The following is a 16,922-nucleotide window of genomic DNA, read 5'->3' as shown; positions in this document are numbered from 1 at the left end:
TTCAACACTCAATCGAAGATCTTCGATTTTATCGGAAATTCTTGAAAATTCGATAATACTCGTTTCAATCGTAATTTTTTGAAGAATCTATTCATATCAATAATATCGGACTATCACCTCCAAACTTTTCCACTTATCACCTAAGACAAAAGCTTGCATGATCAATAGAGATCCTACAACAGCATCGTTGATTATTATTATTTGATACGAACGTGGCTGACGCTATTGATCATTATAATACTGGGAAATACCCACACTGGCGAAAGTAGTTTATCGCGTACGTAATAATTTATTACTATGAACAACGATTTCATTTCCATTCTTAAAAATTTCTTTTTTCTTTGATACATCAATTAATAAAGTTCATTGTCAAGGTAACTTAAAGTATATTGATTAATATCATTTTGACGATATTTTAACAAGACGATCAATTAGAAATTACGGTATAAATAGATTCGATAAGATTTGTTAAATTTTTATCGAAATATAATAATATAGAAGAATATAATGATATACATTAAGGATTATTAGAAATTAACTACGTTTACTTTGCGACCGACTTCAATCCTAACGGATAAACCGTATATTAACTGTACGTGTTGGTAATCGCGATTTTCCTAGTGCCCTCTGTAATTAGATTGTTAAGAAATTCTTTTGGATTTTTTCATTGTCTGTTTAAAAAATAAGTATTTATAGAACCATTACGATTGAAGAGACTCTAATTTTATGATTCTTCGATATCTGAAATTTTTACGTAAGATTAGAAAATCTACTTTTTGTTTATATTACGAGATAATCTATTTTTTAAAATACTTTAAGTTGCAATAAAATACGGAAACAATTTCCAGCCGTTTATCTCTTTAAAAATTTCAGCGATCGAGGTAGCAAGATACAAAGAGGTTAATATACTTGTAGAGATGGATAAGACAAATGGAACGACTCATTAGGTTAATGCTTCCTCTTTGCTATTAGTTCTAGGTTTTCCGAGAGATATAAAAGCCGAAGGGACTATCGTAAATTTGTCAGTAGCGTTCGAAATTTCCTGGTGTCGAAAGGTTATTTTCCAGAAGGAATATAGTGTAAAAATAGTGAAAATAATTAATATGTCGTACAGCATCAACGTCATTTTTATAATTCTGATAGCCCTGCAGTTACAAAGTATCGAATGTAAGTTTTATTCGTAAGCGTACAAATAAGGATACGTACGATTTGTTTCATTGATATTTTTTTTTTCTTAGCATATCTAATGAATCATGAAAGCTTTTACGTTTTGACGTAGCGTAATATAAACGTAATTAATATGAATAATTGAAAGATGCATATGCTGATCGTGACTCATTCAAAGCGTATTATCATTTAACAAACAACTCGAACTTTCGATTTTGCATGCCTTTTATTAAACGAGTTTCTTACTACAAAGCTTATTGATTTCTTTGAAAAAATATTTATATAGTTTCGAGAGTGGTACAGATTAAAATTCTTTTTGGTTTTTTTACTTTTCGTGTTCAGGTAATCCTATCGATAATAAAAAAGATCTAACTAGAGTTCAACGAAACATATTATTTCTTGGGCCAAATTCGAGAGAATGGTCAGACTATCATCGTTCTTGGAACTTTCCTCATTTTCCGTCCATCAGTTATTTCTTCAAGGACAATGACGACAATGACGATGATGAGGACACACCCGACACAAATGAAAGGCTCGATGAATTAGAAAAGACTCAGAAAGAAATTCTTATACTTTTGAAGAAATTGAGCGATGGTGAGATTTAAAGTTTCGTTAATTAAAATAATATAATTTAAGTTAAATTCGAACTAATCGTGAAATAGAAATTTTATTACAAATTATACAATTATAAAAAATCCAAATCAAAGATTAAAAAATAGAATAAATTAAATCACAAAGCACCTAACGATAAATCATTAAAAATAAACGAAAAATTGTTAATGTTCGTTATGTATATGTTATATGACAGATTTATTGACTATAAAGGATCAAGTATCGCAGCAACAATTGAATGAATATGAAGAAACTTCTTCGATTGTGAATGAAATAAAAACGACTAGTTTTCCAAGCAGCGAGATAACAATCACCACAGAAAGATTAGAAATAGAATCTGTTCCCTTAACAACTAGCAGCACGTTAGAGAAAACAACAGCTATGGAAACTATGGAAACAGATTTTCCATCAGCAATCAGTAACACGTTCTTGATTGATCCACCTACTTCTGAAACGGACACCTTGATGGAAACTCAGTATGAAGAAATTCCATCGATTTCATTAGAAACTGAACCTCAGACAACCAAAAAAAATGAAGTAGATTCTAACATTAGAATGAAAGGAATATCTATCGATTCAGTCGACCAAGATAATTCTATGTCTGACATAATTTTTCCTACATTTTCTTCGTCTCTTGACGATGAGGACACAAACTAGACTGTTTAAAGGTACAAAAATGTTCATATATTATGAAATAACAACTCGTAAAAAATAATGTATAGGTTGACAGTGATCGACCTTAATTTTGTGTATAAAAAAGAAAAAAAAAACAAACAAAGAAACGAAACCATGAAACATTTTAAGTTAATATAATATTAAAACACGAGAAAAAAATATGCTTGAGTATGCATTTTTTCACTGTTATCGTATATTCTTTCGAAATGATGACTAATTAAGCACGAAGTCTTTAAGATAATTTCGAGTCAAATAATATTTTATGATTCCAAATATTGTTTGACAAGAAGAATTATTTTGTATCATTACAAATATTTAATCTTTTTTTTTAAACTTCAATCACACCTAATATTTTTTTATGCAATAATTATTACCATTGGTATTCCTTAATATTGAAAAAAAAGACATTATCGAAATTTCAAATAAATATATTTTTACTTCGATTTTATTATCACATATAAAAATTAGTAACCTTGTCGATAACTATTTATATACACTTTATATAAGTAAATAAAAATATAAATTACATATATACCGGATGAATCACTTAAGCTTAGATGAAAAAACGAAAGACCCGATTACTTTCGAATAAGATTTAAGTTTCATTGGCAATATCAAACGATAGAAAAAAAATGTACAATGTTTTAAATTTTTGCCTTGATCTACTTTATAGGCAAATAATCGAATACTATGTATATCAACCGGTTCTTGAATTAAATATATCCTTCGTAAATCGTAAATTAAAAAAAAAATCATTTCAAGTAAATCAAAGATATTTACACGTTCTATCTTAAATGATTCACCTGATATAAATACGAACACATACACAAGGTGGTACACAAATGGCGTGTACAATTAAAATTTCATAATGTTCATAAATGAAGCATTCAATCGATCTTTGTATAATCCTATAATTCATTTTTAATTTATCTCGTACAATGACAGCATCCACCTAATAGAAATAATTTCTCTCTCTCTCTCTCTCTCTCTCTCTCTCTCTCTCTCTCTCTCTCTCTCTCTCTTCCTTTCTCTTTTTCTATCAACTATTTTCCTGTTCGATTATGCATGTATGCTTATATCCGAATGTGTTTTTATCGATTCTATCGACGAAACCGTACGATTATTGCACAAGTCTTGTATACTTTGACAGCCTAGTCACAAGCAATCTTCTGGGATTTCTCAAGGCCATTAACGTCACACACATCGTATTCAAACGACGTTCCGTATCCATCTCGTTAAAAAATAATAAGAAAAATAAAAGACCTTTATTTTTATAAGGGAAAATGGATGAACGGTTATTGTATACGGAAGACTATCGAAGTTATGAAATCATACCGTCGTTAATACGAATTTGATGAAAATCGAGACGTCCGTTCGATGACCACGAACGTTTCGGAAGAATAAGAAGAAAGAAAAAAGAAAAAGATATTACACGGACGGACACGACTAGAATTTTAATGTGATTTTTAAGGTCACGCGTATACATTGAAAAAGGGTAGAGCACAGTCACGGAGAACTCAGAACGTTTTTAGACATGGCTTCGTGCGTTAAGTGCCTATTCCTTATTTTTTCTTCTATCTTCCTCGTGCTCGTGAGAGCAGGTAAGAAATGACCTATCGACGATGATTCGAAAAACCTTTTACTCTCGTTTACGACGAATTTTTGTTTTCCAACTCAAATAAAAGAAGAAAAGAAAGTGAGTTTCTTTGAGATAAGGTTAATAGTGGAAAGTGAATATCATGCTGAAATGAAATTTGTGTTGCATCTTCGAAAAATTTATATATGTTTATTTTCGAGAGAAGTGAGTCATAAAATTATTTGAATCGTGGCATAAGTGTGGTTTAAATTATTATAAAAAATTCAGAATACAATCTTTAAAAGTATACTGTGAAATTTAAACGTATAAATATCGTATGAATCATGCAGTGTATAGTGGAAAGTGAATGTCATATGAAGTAATAGTATCGATTATACCGTAATTCACATAGAAAAAGTGCATATATACGTGCATAACTTGAATTTTTATAACACATCTGCATATATTTTCTATATCACAGTATAATCATTATATATAAAGAATTTAAAACAATAAAAAAGATAGAGACTTGAATTTGGTTGGCCTAAATAAGTTAATGATAACGAATTAAAAGTCCTTGAAATTTGCATCACCTGACAGTAGATGCAAATCTAGTTTCTTTCTCCTTTTCTTTTTACCTTGATATATATTTGAAAGATGAGAATTAATTAAAATGATAATATATTTTGAAACAGGTGAAAGTTATTTAAAATGTAATCAACGACAAATTAACGAGCAATAGCTTTGTTCTGTATTTATCTAAAATTTCTAATCTCTATTCTCAGATCATAATGAAAATACTTGATTCTATTTTCTTATTTCATTAGTATTTCTAACTTCAATTTATCAACGATAGTCAATATTTTTAAATTCTATAAGAAACTTAGAAAAAAATATATTTCAATCCATTTGAAACTTCATTTAAAAAGTACATAGACATACACACGTGCGCGGAGATAAAATCCGAATCCGATAGAAAACTCGCTGAGCTTTCTGTACGTGCTGTACTTAGTTTTCTTCTCGTTAACTCGAAATAAACGAATAGAAAGAGAGAGAGAGAGAGAGAGAGAGAGAGAGAAAGAGAGAGAGAGAGAGAGAAAGAAAAAATGAACAAACCAGAGAGACTAAATTTTTCAACGTGTTCGACGTGAGGTGAAAAAAGAAGTGGAAAGTTATAAAAGGTTTAGCACGTTCGTTCTCTTTCGAACAATTTCCTCTTTTTTGCGTGTCACGAAGGAAATGTGTTTTTTTCTTCTCTTTGTTCCGCCTTTTCTTTTGTTTCGTTGTTTTTTCCCTCTTTTTTTCTTTCTTCTCTTTTCATTCATATCCGCAGACGATCGCGTGCATTTCAACGATGAACAGGAGAAACGATGGAACACACCACCGGAACTGACACCGGAGCAGGTTAGCAGGAAAAAGCCGGAGACGATAAATGGAAGAGCAGAGGCACGATTTCTTCCATTCAGTGCAAGCTTCAGCCTAAACGCTGGCCAGGACAATAGCGAGGCTTTGCAATTGGGAGCAGGCCTCGGGGGTATCAGTGTATCTCAAAGTTCTAGTTTCTCTCAGGCTGAAGCTAATTCCTTTGGGAATACTGGGTACGTTTCCCCAAAGTAACAGAAATGAGAGAGTAAATCTTTATACTTTTAGAACAATTTATATCTTACTATAATCGTTTATTGTGATTATAAATGATTTTTAAAACATCGACTCGAATGAGAGGAAGCTTTTAAATTTATGAAATCGTGGAACGATGATATACATATCGGTGATTAAAATGCGTATGTCTGGGATGAATGGTTAATAATGAAAAAAACTGTGGTTAATAGTTTCTTCTTTTTTTTCCTTTTTTTCTTATTTTTTCTTTTTTTAGATCTTCGTTATCCTCTAGTCAATCCTCGTCTTTCGCTGCAGGATTAACAGGAATTTCTGCATCGGATGCTAATTCATTCAATGTAAACCATCCTGTTTTCGGTGGGCAGTCAAATGCCAATAGCAATTCATTCAGTGTTGGTCAAGCGAGTGCTTCCTCGCAAGCAAATGCACAGAACGGTCAGGCAAGTTCTGGTTCACAGGCATCGATCGGTTCCGTGCATTCTTCAGCATCATCCGGTAGCAACGTGCAGGCTCTCTCTGATGGTCTGATAATAGGACAACCACAGGGACCAAGAAAACCGGTCTGGACCAACATTGGACCTAATCATGATTTCCCTGGTGTGATATTAAAATTTTCATCATCAACTAAATGCATAAACCTGATGAACATAATGTTAACCGTATTCATTAACTAATATTATTTATCAATAGGTCATCCTATTTCTAATAGACCTACATTAACCATACAAGAAGCACCAATTACCACTCAACAAAAACGACCAATAACGTTGACATTAGGTGGTTATAATCCACGCTGGCAACAAGGTAGACCACAACTTCAAGTGAACGAGTGGCATCCTAACGGAGAAGTCAACTTTCAAGGACATCAGTGGAGGCCACATTCGAAGCACGAGTACGCTCAAGGATATCCGTCAATTCCTAACTCGTGGTTGCAGGGTCAAGGACAGTCAAATGGAGGTTTGCACATCACCGTAGCTTCAGCTGATTCCAGTGCCTCATCGAACTCCGGTGTTTATACTCAAGGACAAGCTACTTCGGTCCATCGGAATCCCTATAGACGAACCGAAAGGAACTTTGCTAATGTCAATTCCATGAGAGAAAACGACCCATCGGTGGACTTTGTCAAATTTCCAGGACAAACTAATGTTCAAAGTATACCACGGGAATTTGTCAGGAGCAAACAAATGTTCGACGGCAAACATCGAAGAGAAGAAAAAGATTTCGTTGAAAGTATCGTATCGGACATCACGGATACAGTATCGGATTTATTAGATATTTCGTAATTTCACTCCTTTTGATCTATTGACTATGTTTTAATTATAGCTCATCCATTTGACTCCTGATCGTAGGCGTTCGATCGATGATTTACGATCCGCCGATTACTTCCTTCTCAACGTTATCCTTACTCCAGGAATCATTCCAAGAAATTGATCCACGTTGAGAGATATAGAAAATCAATAATTGATTTTCTCATAAATCTCTTTACTAGGGATTATTTATCGTGACATCGCGTTCCATCGTATGAAACGCTCTTTAATTAAACATATGACGATACTTGTCGAAAATCATTGAATTCTGCGAATCAAAGAACGTATTTCTACGGACAAGAAAGCCAAGAATTTTCATAAATCGACGATGAATAATGCGCCAACTATCGAGAACTTCTATTTATTTTCCCATTCACATCACTGCCAGATGCGTCAGTTCCGGCGTTTAAATGGGTGAAGGTCAAAGTGCACGTTCAATAAAATTCATATAACATGAATTTCTAGCTCCATCTTTTAAAAATGATCTGTCGGTAATTGAAGATTATCTATGAAAGAAAATATCGCTTACACTGCTATGAACTAACGGTAAAAACGATTTCTTCTGTAACATCTGTAGGTATACTTACCGTAATAAGATAAAACGGAAAAGAAATTATATTGCATGAAAAAAATAAATAAAATATTATACACCATAAAAAGAAATCTACTTTATCAATGCACAAGTTTGTGTTCGATTCTCATTTGCGTTAACACACGTTAATGCAACCTAATGCATAATAAGAAAATGAATGAGTTTGGATTACAAAAAAAAATAAGAAAAGATATTGAGAATAATCTAGTAAACCGGTCGTTGATACGATAACAACAATAGTAGTAGTAATGTTAATAATAATAATAATAATAATAATAATAATAATAATAATAATAATAATAATAATAATAATAATAACAACAGAATATCCAAAGGAACAAGATAAGTCTATAATTATGTTACAACGAGAAGTATAGTCCGGCTTATTATTTGTATTATTAGTCGATCTATAATTATTATTGGAACGTTACAGACGTCATACGTGTAAGACTCGTACGTGCAACAAATGATCGAAGATCAGGCGAGCGAGAAATAATGAAAGAGAGAGAGAGAGAGAGAGAGAGAGAGAGAGAGAGAGAGAGAGAGAGACTAAAAACTGATTGCATGAAACGTGATCACTACACTCGCGGTAATCAGTATCCATGAATTTTTCTTTCAATTAATTTGCAATGTTTTAGTAGAGGAAGAGCGAGTGACTAATTGAAAGTCAGCTCGGATTCTGAAAATCCCCGATCAATTATGACGTACTATAGAATTAATCTTCCGGATGCTCCATAATAACATAGAGAGAAAGAGAAAGAGAAAGAGGATATGTGTGTTTTCTTTCAGTAAATATCGAAAGTTCATATTCTAGTTAATTTCTAATAAATATGTTTCTTAAATCCAAATAGATGCATTAAATCGTTAATGGAGAAAAGAAACATATAGATCGTATATTAAATTTTAATTAATTTAAATAAAAAGACGAAAAAGTTACAACAAAAAAAAAGGATAGAAGAAAAGGAGGGCCCCTTTCACGATCACGTTCTAAGGTTTGAATTATTGACTCGATGACTTTTATAGCTATCATACGCATAGCCATTAAATAAGCACGTTAATGATCTCGACCGACGTGCTACCCGTTCGATGGATAGTATATCTCATGTTCATAGACGATATAGTTCCTCTTGTTGCTTCTTCGATGAAACGAATCGATGATTGGTAGATAATGAGAAGAAACGTCGTTTATGAAAACGCATATATCGACTAGAGGATGCAAAATGATTGTGACTAATGAGCTCTTGAGAAAAAATTAAAAAAAAAAAACTTTAAAAAAAAAAGAAGAAGAAAAGAAAAAGAAATCAACGATTGGTGATCCATTCGCCCTTCCTCATATATACATCATTTGACGAGGACGATCCTTCGGAGGATTATTATCCTTCCATCTGACCTGAGTAGCAATGGTCAAGGATAAGCAGGATTAACGTCCCTCTTCTTCGCGGTAAGAAAAAGATAGATAGAGAAAGAGAAAGAGAGAGAGAGAGAAAGAGAGGAAGACGGAGAGAGAGAAAAAAGGAAGATAGACGAGGTTACGATCGTTACTGTCATCGGCATTGCTTTTAAATCTCAAAAGGAAATCTTTCAAAAGGAACTGGCCAATGATATCACAGTTTTTTTCTGAGTAAGAAGATTGCGCAAACAATTTCGAAGAAATGTAATTCAGTTCTACGTAGAAATGATTTAGGGTTGCTACAAACTTGCCTCGTAATAAATTGATAGAAAAATAAATTGTTTTCTTTATAAAAAACGAAACAGAGTAGAAATTCTATATATTTGTGCATATACATATATTGATATTCTTATTCTAATGAAATGAACGTTATATAGATGAAATAATTAAAATCGATATAAACGTAAAATGCATGTATATGTAAATAAATATGTATCTATAAAAAGTACATACATGTAAGTACGTAATTCGTAGACTTTGTTGTGCTTGACTTGTAATCATACGAAATAAGTAATAAGGGTTTAAATTTTATGAAGATCTTTAATTAAGCAACGAGATAAGTATGTATTAATAGGGCCTACGATTTTCTTGGGAAACGATCCAATTAACTTGAATTTACAGAGAAAAAACTCAAGACGAAAGGAAGATGTTAAAAGCGAAAGGAAAAGATGAAATCTATCTTTCTTCGCAAGTTGCATATATTATCTCAAAGTATGATAACTTTAGAGATATGCTCTACAAAGTTTAATCTAAATATAGCTACATCGTTAAGATAATCATCGGTGAAAGAAGAGATACGTGCAGAAGAGTAGAATAAAAAAGGAAAAAAAAAGGAAAAAGTACATATAATCGTCGATCCTTTCGCCATCCGTCTCACAAGAGAGATCGCGAAAATGCAAGGCGTGCTGCTGGCTATGAAACGCATTTAACTGCATCCATACGCAAGCCTTATTCGCGTGTAGACTCGGTCTCCTTGCTCTTGAAAACAAGGGGACGTACTGTTCTTTGATCTACAGGACGATTCATAAAACTTTAATGTAAACGTTAAATAATTGAGACACGAAATCGTTGAAATATCCTACACGAAAAAATAAATAAAGATAAGAAAACGATCGGTACAATTATTTGGTGCATTCATTTATTTTCATTGATAATTAAACATTGTGATTTAAAAAAAGTAATCTTTCAGAGATTCTATCAAATACTATACCACATATTAAAATTATCTAAAAATTATTACAAGCCTTGGTGAAAGTATTATTGTGATGAAAAGATAAAAAAAATGATATTGATAATAAGGATTATGTAAGGATGCCTTTCTTTCTTACATTCTTTCTTCGATTCTACCTTTCACTGCAAAGAAATTATTGTATGTCGTTATTCGTATTTCTTTTTTCTTTTTTTTTTTCTTTATTCTTTTTTCCTATCATTGAAACTTTTCTTCTACACGTTAGTTCTTTGTTGGAACTTGAAATAATAATTTACATATAATATAGATCATTTTTATCTAAATATAAGTAAAATTTGTATGTCATAAAATATAATGTGTTTATAAAGATATGCAATCTTTGATAACAGATCCGTTCAAAAAATGGAGAGATTTTTAAAGGAAAGATAATTCAATTAAAAGATTAAATAATATCTTAAGTGTATCAAATCGATGAGATATAAAAAAAATTATTTGTATTTTTATTCACTCCATAAATTGTCTTGATAATGTACGGTTCTTATCTTAACACACTTTACAAGTTAAATCTCATTGTAACGAAATTCATGGGACGAATTGCAAATTCGTTTCGTGGTTAATGCCTTGTAAGACTCGTTTAAAATAAACGGAAGGAAGGAGAGAGAAGCCAGCAGGAGTCGTCGTTTAACCGTTGTAAGGTCAAGGCCGAGATGAGAGGTCGATGTTCAATGCAGCATAGATGCACCATCGAGCCATCTAAGAGTATGCAACGTTCTTTGCAAGGTGGAAGTAAATGAGCGATGGCGTATAAAAAGTAATTACATAAATGCAATGCCCTCGAATTGTATTTGGAAAAATGCGAGAAACTAATTTTGTACAATAATGAGATATCAATATGTGGAATCATATATATATATATATATATATATATATATATATATATATATATATATACACATATACATATACATAGGCAAACATAGAAACATAAATACGTGTGAACTTTTAAACATATCATGTAACATGATCAATTCGCTTTGTTTCTTATCTTATCTGATTTCTACATGTTCAAGTTGATTACAAAAGGAATAAGTAATTTTTTACATTCACCTTATACTGAGTAAAATACTAAAAAAAGGAAAAAGAAAAATAGAAAGAAAAGAAATCGAAAGGATAAAAGTAGAAAGAAATTTTTCTTTTCATCCACAGACGATCATTTAAAAGTCTCAAGCGCGCAATTAAGGGACGTCTTGAGTACTTCGCACAAGAGATGACGTCTCTCCAGTGACGAAGAAAAATAAGATGTTGATGATAACAATGAAACTCGTTATCGAATAACGGCGAAAGATGATGCTGGAACATCCGACGTAAATACTTTTGTGCGCGCAAGCTAAGAACACGTATCGTTATTTAATCTTAATGCATGTTCCCGGAAGTCATTTAACTTATTTTCGATTCACCAACGTAAATTATTTATCGCTTGGATGGCGCAGAATCGATCTATTCATTTTTCTTTTTTTTTCTTCTCTTTCTTTTTTCTTCATTTTTCTTTTTTTTCTCGAAGAAGACCATTAACGCTTCATTGTTGTTTTCAATAATAAATATCATAATCTTAAAAAATCCTATGATAATTACGTAAATTCACATATAAACTTTGTCTTTTTTAAAAATGTTTTTATTTAAATATTGACAGAGAGAAAACAGCTTGTTATATCAATTATAGCATATAATTATATAAATTATAGAAACAAAGTCGAATCACTAATATGAATCAACATTAAATATATTCAAGCTGTTTTTATATTTTTTACTTATTAAATATTTTACTTATTAAATATAAATGCAATTTCAACTTTGTTGAAAAATTCAATCTATATGGACATGAATTTATACACAGACACGTACACATATGGAAACGTGTAATTGCAATTTTGTCCTGTACTCATAATATCCTCATGGTTATATAGAAAAATTGTTAATTTTATGCTCTTGACTCTAATAACCAAGAAATTATGAATGTTTTGGTCAGAAATTAATAATCTAGCGGCTATTATAATACAAAAAGAAAATGGATCATGATATTCCTTCCATTTTTATTTAAAATGGAAATAATACAATAATTGTATTCTCAATTTTTTATGAAAATTCTTCTACATTATATCACGACAAATAATCAATCTATATACACACGGATTCATATATAGACACCTATATATATGAAGACGTGTAATCACAATTTTATCCTTTGCTCATAACATCCTCAAAGTGAGTAAAAACCCGATAATTTCATGCTCTTGACTTTAATAAGCAAAAAAATATGAATGTTTTGATGAAAAATCAGTAATTTGGTGGTCATAATATGACAAAAATAGATCATAAAATTTTCACGGAAAATTTGAAACGTAGAATGTGAAAATGCGAATGGAAAGATAACGGAGTACGATGGAGTGGTGGTCTTCTCGTAACTCACGTATTGAATTATATAATACCTCGTGTAGATCTTTCTCGTGTAAGGATCGATGCCTATAAAAGCGGCAACTTCAAAGAATCGCGTTGCAGTGCATCTTTGGATTTCTGATAATCCTACGATGGCTATTCTTATTTGGAACGTTCTTGGCTTTCTCTTATTGTCTACTACGACCATTTCTGGATTACCTGCACCTGATGAATCGAGTGAGTTTATTCCTTAGATTTTAAACAAAAAATATATATATATTTTTTTTTTAATTTTGCAAGACTTTATACTCGTGTAACATTTTTATTTATTCTTATTAAAAGAAGATGATACGAGATTCACAATAATTTTTTGTTTCTTTTGCATCACATAAATTATATTGTCAGTCGTCTTGACAGATAAATCTTGGTAATATAAAAATGTATAGAATTAACGAGTTGTTTTTACGTAGAAATTACCGCCGATACTAATGAGGAAAATTCAACGTTGTCATTGGATCTTGTGCCTCCGATGATAAAAGATGACGAGGATAAGAATATTACGTTGTTTATTATAAATCTTTACGCTGTACGAAATCATTCGGGAGAAGGATCGGAAGAAGTGCTCGATAATAGTCTCATGGAAAAAATGCCAGATATAATAGGTGAGTTATTTTTTATGGAAAGATTCGAAACAATAAATATATTATAGATGTTACATGCACACCTATGTTTTATATTATTGAAAGTACTTACACATCAAATATATATAAAATAATATATTACACGGTTTACAGTATAATTCGATGTTATATTTAAAATTATATCTAATTAATTATACCAGCAAAAGATAAATTCGAACACGATATTCACTAATCACTTTGACTAATATTAATATTAACAAATATTTATATAGAAATGGATGATGAAAAGGGATGATATATTACAGGTCCCTTAGCAACGATATTTCTAGTCGTAGAGGAGGGAGAAGATGAGAAACCTGTCGATCTCGACGAGATGGCAAAGTACATGGAGGAACACGGATTCAAAATGGATAAAATCGAGGAGAGTGGTGAAACGAGTGTTCTGAGGACAGAAGTAGCAGACAAAGAGATAGATAACGTAAAGGAGATATTGGAATCCACGGCAGAAAATTCATCATCAGAAAAATTATCAAAATCTAAGAAATATAGAGCGAGAAGGATGGCCTGTCATAAGTGTCACGGAGGCGGAGGTGGTGGTGGCGGCAAAGGTGGCGGTGGAGGTTACGGTGGAGGTAGTTATCAATATTACGATCCATACGGAGGTAACTTTACTGATATAATAATCGTCTATGATAGAGCACGCTAGTTTTCAAACACACAAGTAAGTAGAAATTAGCTGCACGGCAAGACACAAAGCTTATTAGATGTTTCTAGAATAATAATAAGTATAATAATGATTTGAAAAAGTATTGGTAAAATAAGTATCCAATGCAAATATGAAAAAATAGAATTGTTTTCATTAGAAACGCGATTTTGGGAATTTTCATAAATTTTACATTTCTTCGATCGATCAATTAATAGAATTTTTAAAAAAGTACATTCGCTGGATAGTTTTTATAACAATTATAAATAATTATATATATCATTCGATCGAATTGATTTAAATCGAGGAAACATAATAATCATAAAAAAAAATATCCTGATCAATAATGGAGTAAATGGTTCGTTATATTTTCTTATCTAATTAATTATTGTTCTTTTCCCAGGACAAACGATTGGTGTTATACCGGTATATGTGGTACCTGTTGCGGTTCAACAACAACCGCAGAGACCTCAGTATCAACCTCCACCTCAACAATACCATCCTCAGCCGGTGTGCGATCCGTGTCAAGGGTATATATCCTTTCCTCTTTATTTATTTATTTTTTTTTTTTTGTTGACAGAATGTCAATCGATTTATTATTAGCTATTATTTGCATAATGCTAATAACACGTTATTTTTCTATTTATTTAGACGCGGTGGTGGTGGAGGCGGTGGAGGTGGCGGTGGTGGTGCTTGGGCACATGCGAGTGCTCAAGCCAGTGCTGGAAGCTGGTGAATAATTATTTGAATAATCTACTCGCTACAAGAATCTTCAAGAAAATTGAATATTTTCTTTCGTAGATATTATTGACGAAAGAGAGAAAGAAAAAAAAAAGAATTGTTAAATTAGCCTTGACAACTGCCTAACATTAATCACAATTTATTAACTAGGTTATTTCCTATAGTAGAGATAAAAAAAAAGCGTAACCTGTTAATTATCCACTCTAAGTGTAATTAAAAATAAGTAGGTAATGATAAGTTGACTCGACTTGGTCGCATGGTCCAAAGGAAATATGAATGCAACAACGTATTACAATTATGTGAATTGTGTGATTAGAAATTGGGTCTTTAGTTAAATTATAAAAAAGTGAAATTGCGGTATTGTCGTATGTCGAAGTGGAAATGAATTTGATTTTATTTATTTATAATTTTATGTATCATCGATGTTCTTCGTTTTTCTTTTGTATTAGTAAAATATTTAATAGCTATCGATAGAACAAGAGAAGAGGAGGGAATATTTTTATGAAATGATCGGCGCAGGGAAAAAACGGATAAACAGGTTTAGATTAATTATATTCCTCGCGATATTACGCATATATCTGAAATTTCCTAGAATAATGGACTGTGACTTAATCGGCTCTACTCGCAAAGCAGAATGAAGTTGCATCGTTCTAATAAATGCCACATTGTAATTTGTATAATACCACATTAAACGTTACTACCTAACCACAAGTCGGAATATATGATCGTCGGCTAAATGAATTTCTGAAAATTACAAAAAGTTTCGACGAAAACACAAACGTCATCACGTTGTCATCAAGATGATCGATTATTTTCAGATTCGTTGAAATATATCCTTTAAAATATTTGACATTATTCCAAAAGTTCTTGATGAATAAAAATATAAAAAAGAATATATTTGTGGATATGGTGATGTACCAAAAAATTTGATCTTTTTAAAAAGAACAAGGAAAATCTTAAGATATTTAGAAAATTATTTTTGAATATTTTCAAGAAAATATAATGATATAGAAATTTGTTTAAATCATTCTGCTCGTATGATACTAAAAGCTTTTGTTCTATGTTCAAAAAGTGTTACTAAAGCTATTAACCCGAGATGGTTATCCTAGGTCGTCCGCTTTTTTACTTTCTAGTACTGTCCTAGATCGACTTTAAAAGCGGTGTCCAGTATCGAGACTATAAATAAGAGTAGTGTGAACGAGTACGCAGCTTCCAATGAACGACTCGAGTCGTGGCTGCTATGTGTTAACTGCGAGTACTGAGAGATAGACGGTGCCATAATTATGGCGCGACTTGGGTGAACGTAACGGTAAACTTTCGACTCTTTTCTCTTTATTTTTCCGGATACGGAGCATCGAAGTAGAAAGAGAGAAGGAAGAAGAGAATATACAAAGGGAATATGGGAAGATAGAAATGAGCAAAAAAAAAAATATCTTGGAAAGAAACGAAGCCAATTCGAAACGGCGAGAACCACTTTGTCCGCTATTTTAAACGGTCTACCTGCTTCGACTCGTTGATGATTGGACAGTTGAAATTATATCCTCGTCTTCGATTATATAGTCGAGTTTTTTTAGGGTTTTACTGAAGACGAGAGAAAGGAGATGAGTTTTTACCTAGATCAGTTTCGAAATCTTCGATTTTCATGCTATTTAGATTCTTTTGAAATTTTATAAGAAATTTGATAAATCGATATAATTTAAAATCTTTTGAAAGTGCAGAAAGTGATTTGAAAAATGATTAAAATATAATCTCATATAGATCTAATTGATATTAATAATTAATTTTAATAAGTCATAAGTCAAGTAGCATTAGATAAACACATATATTTATTTTTAGTATACTGATGGATATTCCGAGAGCAAATCTCTAGCTGGATTACATCATTAATATATTACAACTTGTCTCCGAATGAAGAAGCTTACTGTTAAGCTATTGAATCTGAAATGCATAACGGAACATTCTTTATTAATTAAATCGTCCGACTCAAAATGTAGGTACTTAAAGTACATTGAAAAGATTCTTCGAAAGTAAACCGCTAATCTGGATTGAATTAATGGTCATTTTGGCAAAATTGATGCTTTAATTGGCCTTGAATTTATTCCAGAAGGATCGGGAAGACAGGATAAGCCGTCGGTTTAACGTTTGCATGAAGAAGCGAAGAAAATGTGGGTTTGCAGGTCGATGAATACCCGTTGGCGTCCATCGATATCTCGATCTCT

At 31.8% G+C, this 16,922-nt stretch overlaps 3 protein-coding genes across 6 annotated transcripts; all 3 read left to right on the top strand.

Moving 5' to 3' along the window:
* On the top strand, nt 1-2,793 carry LOC127065319 (uncharacterized). 3 transcript variants are annotated; one of them, XM_050997491.1, is made up of 5 exons: nt 1-277; nt 874-899; nt 973-1,167; nt 1,510-1,761; nt 1,976-2,793. In XM_050997491.1, the coding sequence occupies exons 3-5, from the start codon at nt 1,104-1,106 to the stop codon at nt 2,434-2,436; spliced, it is 777 nt and encodes a 258-aa protein (XP_050853448.1). In that variant the 5' UTR covers nt 1-277; nt 874-899; nt 973-1,103; the 3' UTR covers nt 2,437-2,793. The 3 variants fall into 3 exon arrangements, with proteins under 3 accessions (XP_050853448.1, XP_050853447.1, XP_050853449.1); XM_050997492.1 differs by lacking the exon at nt 1-277 and adding an exon at nt 314-374; XM_050997490.1 differs by lacking the exon at nt 874-899.
* A 1,191-nt stretch (nt 2,794-3,984) lies between these two features.
* On the top strand, nt 3,985-7,412 carry LOC127064984 (uncharacterized). Of its 2 annotated transcripts, XM_050996738.1 has the most exons (4): nt 3,985-4,055; nt 5,364-5,628; nt 5,904-6,244; nt 6,338-7,412. In XM_050996738.1, the coding sequence occupies exons 1-4, from the start codon at nt 3,989-3,991 to the stop codon at nt 6,928-6,930; spliced, it is 1,266 nt and encodes a 421-aa protein (XP_050852695.1). In that variant the 5' UTR covers nt 3,985-3,988; the 3' UTR covers nt 6,931-7,412. The 2 variants fall into 2 exon arrangements, with proteins under 2 accessions (XP_050852695.1, XP_050852693.1); XM_050996736.1 differs by lacking the exon at nt 3,985-4,055 and having other exon boundaries at nt 4,065-5,628.
* Nucleotides 7,413-12,709: 5,297 nt separating this feature from the next.
* LOC127064983 (uncharacterized) lies at nt 12,710-15,598 on the top strand. The gene is made up of 5 exons (XM_050996735.1): nt 12,710-12,855; nt 13,089-13,280; nt 13,565-13,891; nt 14,366-14,492; nt 14,614-15,598. The coding sequence occupies exons 1-5, from the start codon at nt 12,771-12,773 to the stop codon at nt 14,696-14,698; spliced, it is 816 nt and encodes a 271-aa protein (XP_050852692.1). The 5' UTR covers nt 12,710-12,770; the 3' UTR covers nt 14,699-15,598.
* The last annotated feature ends 1,324 nt before the right edge of the window (nt 15,599-16,922 follow it).

The sequence above is a fragment of the Vespula vulgaris genome, chromosome 7 (assembly GCF_905475345.1).
Source record: "Vespula vulgaris chromosome 7, iyVesVulg1.1, whole genome shotgun sequence".
NCBI classification, from domain to species: domain Eukaryota; kingdom Metazoa; phylum Arthropoda; class Insecta; order Hymenoptera; family Vespidae; genus Vespula; species Vespula vulgaris.
The sequence above is the reverse complement of the archived record's forward strand: the minus strand, read 5'-3'. Positions and strand labels throughout refer to the sequence as shown.

Bases quoted from the DNA above. Each gene is read 5' to 3' on its own strand.
- LOC127065319 (XM_050997490.1), top strand. From the start codon at position 1,104: ATGTCGTACAGCATCAACGTCATTTTTATAATTCTGATAGCCCTGCAG. The intron at 1,168-1,509 runs GTAAGTTTTATT...TTTCGTGTTCAG, and splicing joins GCAGTTACAAAGTATCGAAT to GTAATCCTATCGATAATAAA. The intron at 1,762-1,975 runs GTGAGATTTAAA...GTTATATGACAG, and splicing joins TTTGAAGAAATTGAGCGATG to ATTTATTGACTATAAAGGAT.
- LOC127064984 (XM_050996736.1), top strand. From the start codon at position 5,270: ATGTGTTTTTTTCTTCTCTTTGTTCCGCCTTTTCTTTTGTTTCGTTGT. The intron at 5,629-5,903 runs GTACGTTTCCCC...TTCTTTTTTTAG, and splicing joins AATTCCTTTGGGAATACTGG to ATCTTCGTTATCCTCTAGTC. The intron at 6,245-6,337 runs GTGTGATATTAA...ATTTATCAATAG, and splicing joins ACCTAATCATGATTTCCCTG to GTCATCCTATTTCTAATAGA.
- LOC127064983 (XM_050996735.1), top strand. From the start codon at position 12,771: ATGGCTATTCTTATTTGGAACGTTCTTGGCTTTCTCTTATTGTCTACT. The intron at 12,856-13,088 runs GTGAGTTTATTC...GTTTTTACGTAG, and splicing joins ACCTGCACCTGATGAATCGA to AAATTACCGCCGATACTAAT. The intron at 13,892-14,365 runs GTAGTTATCAAT...TTCTTTTCCCAG, and splicing joins CGGTGGAGGTTACGGTGGAG to GACAAACGATTGGTGTTATA.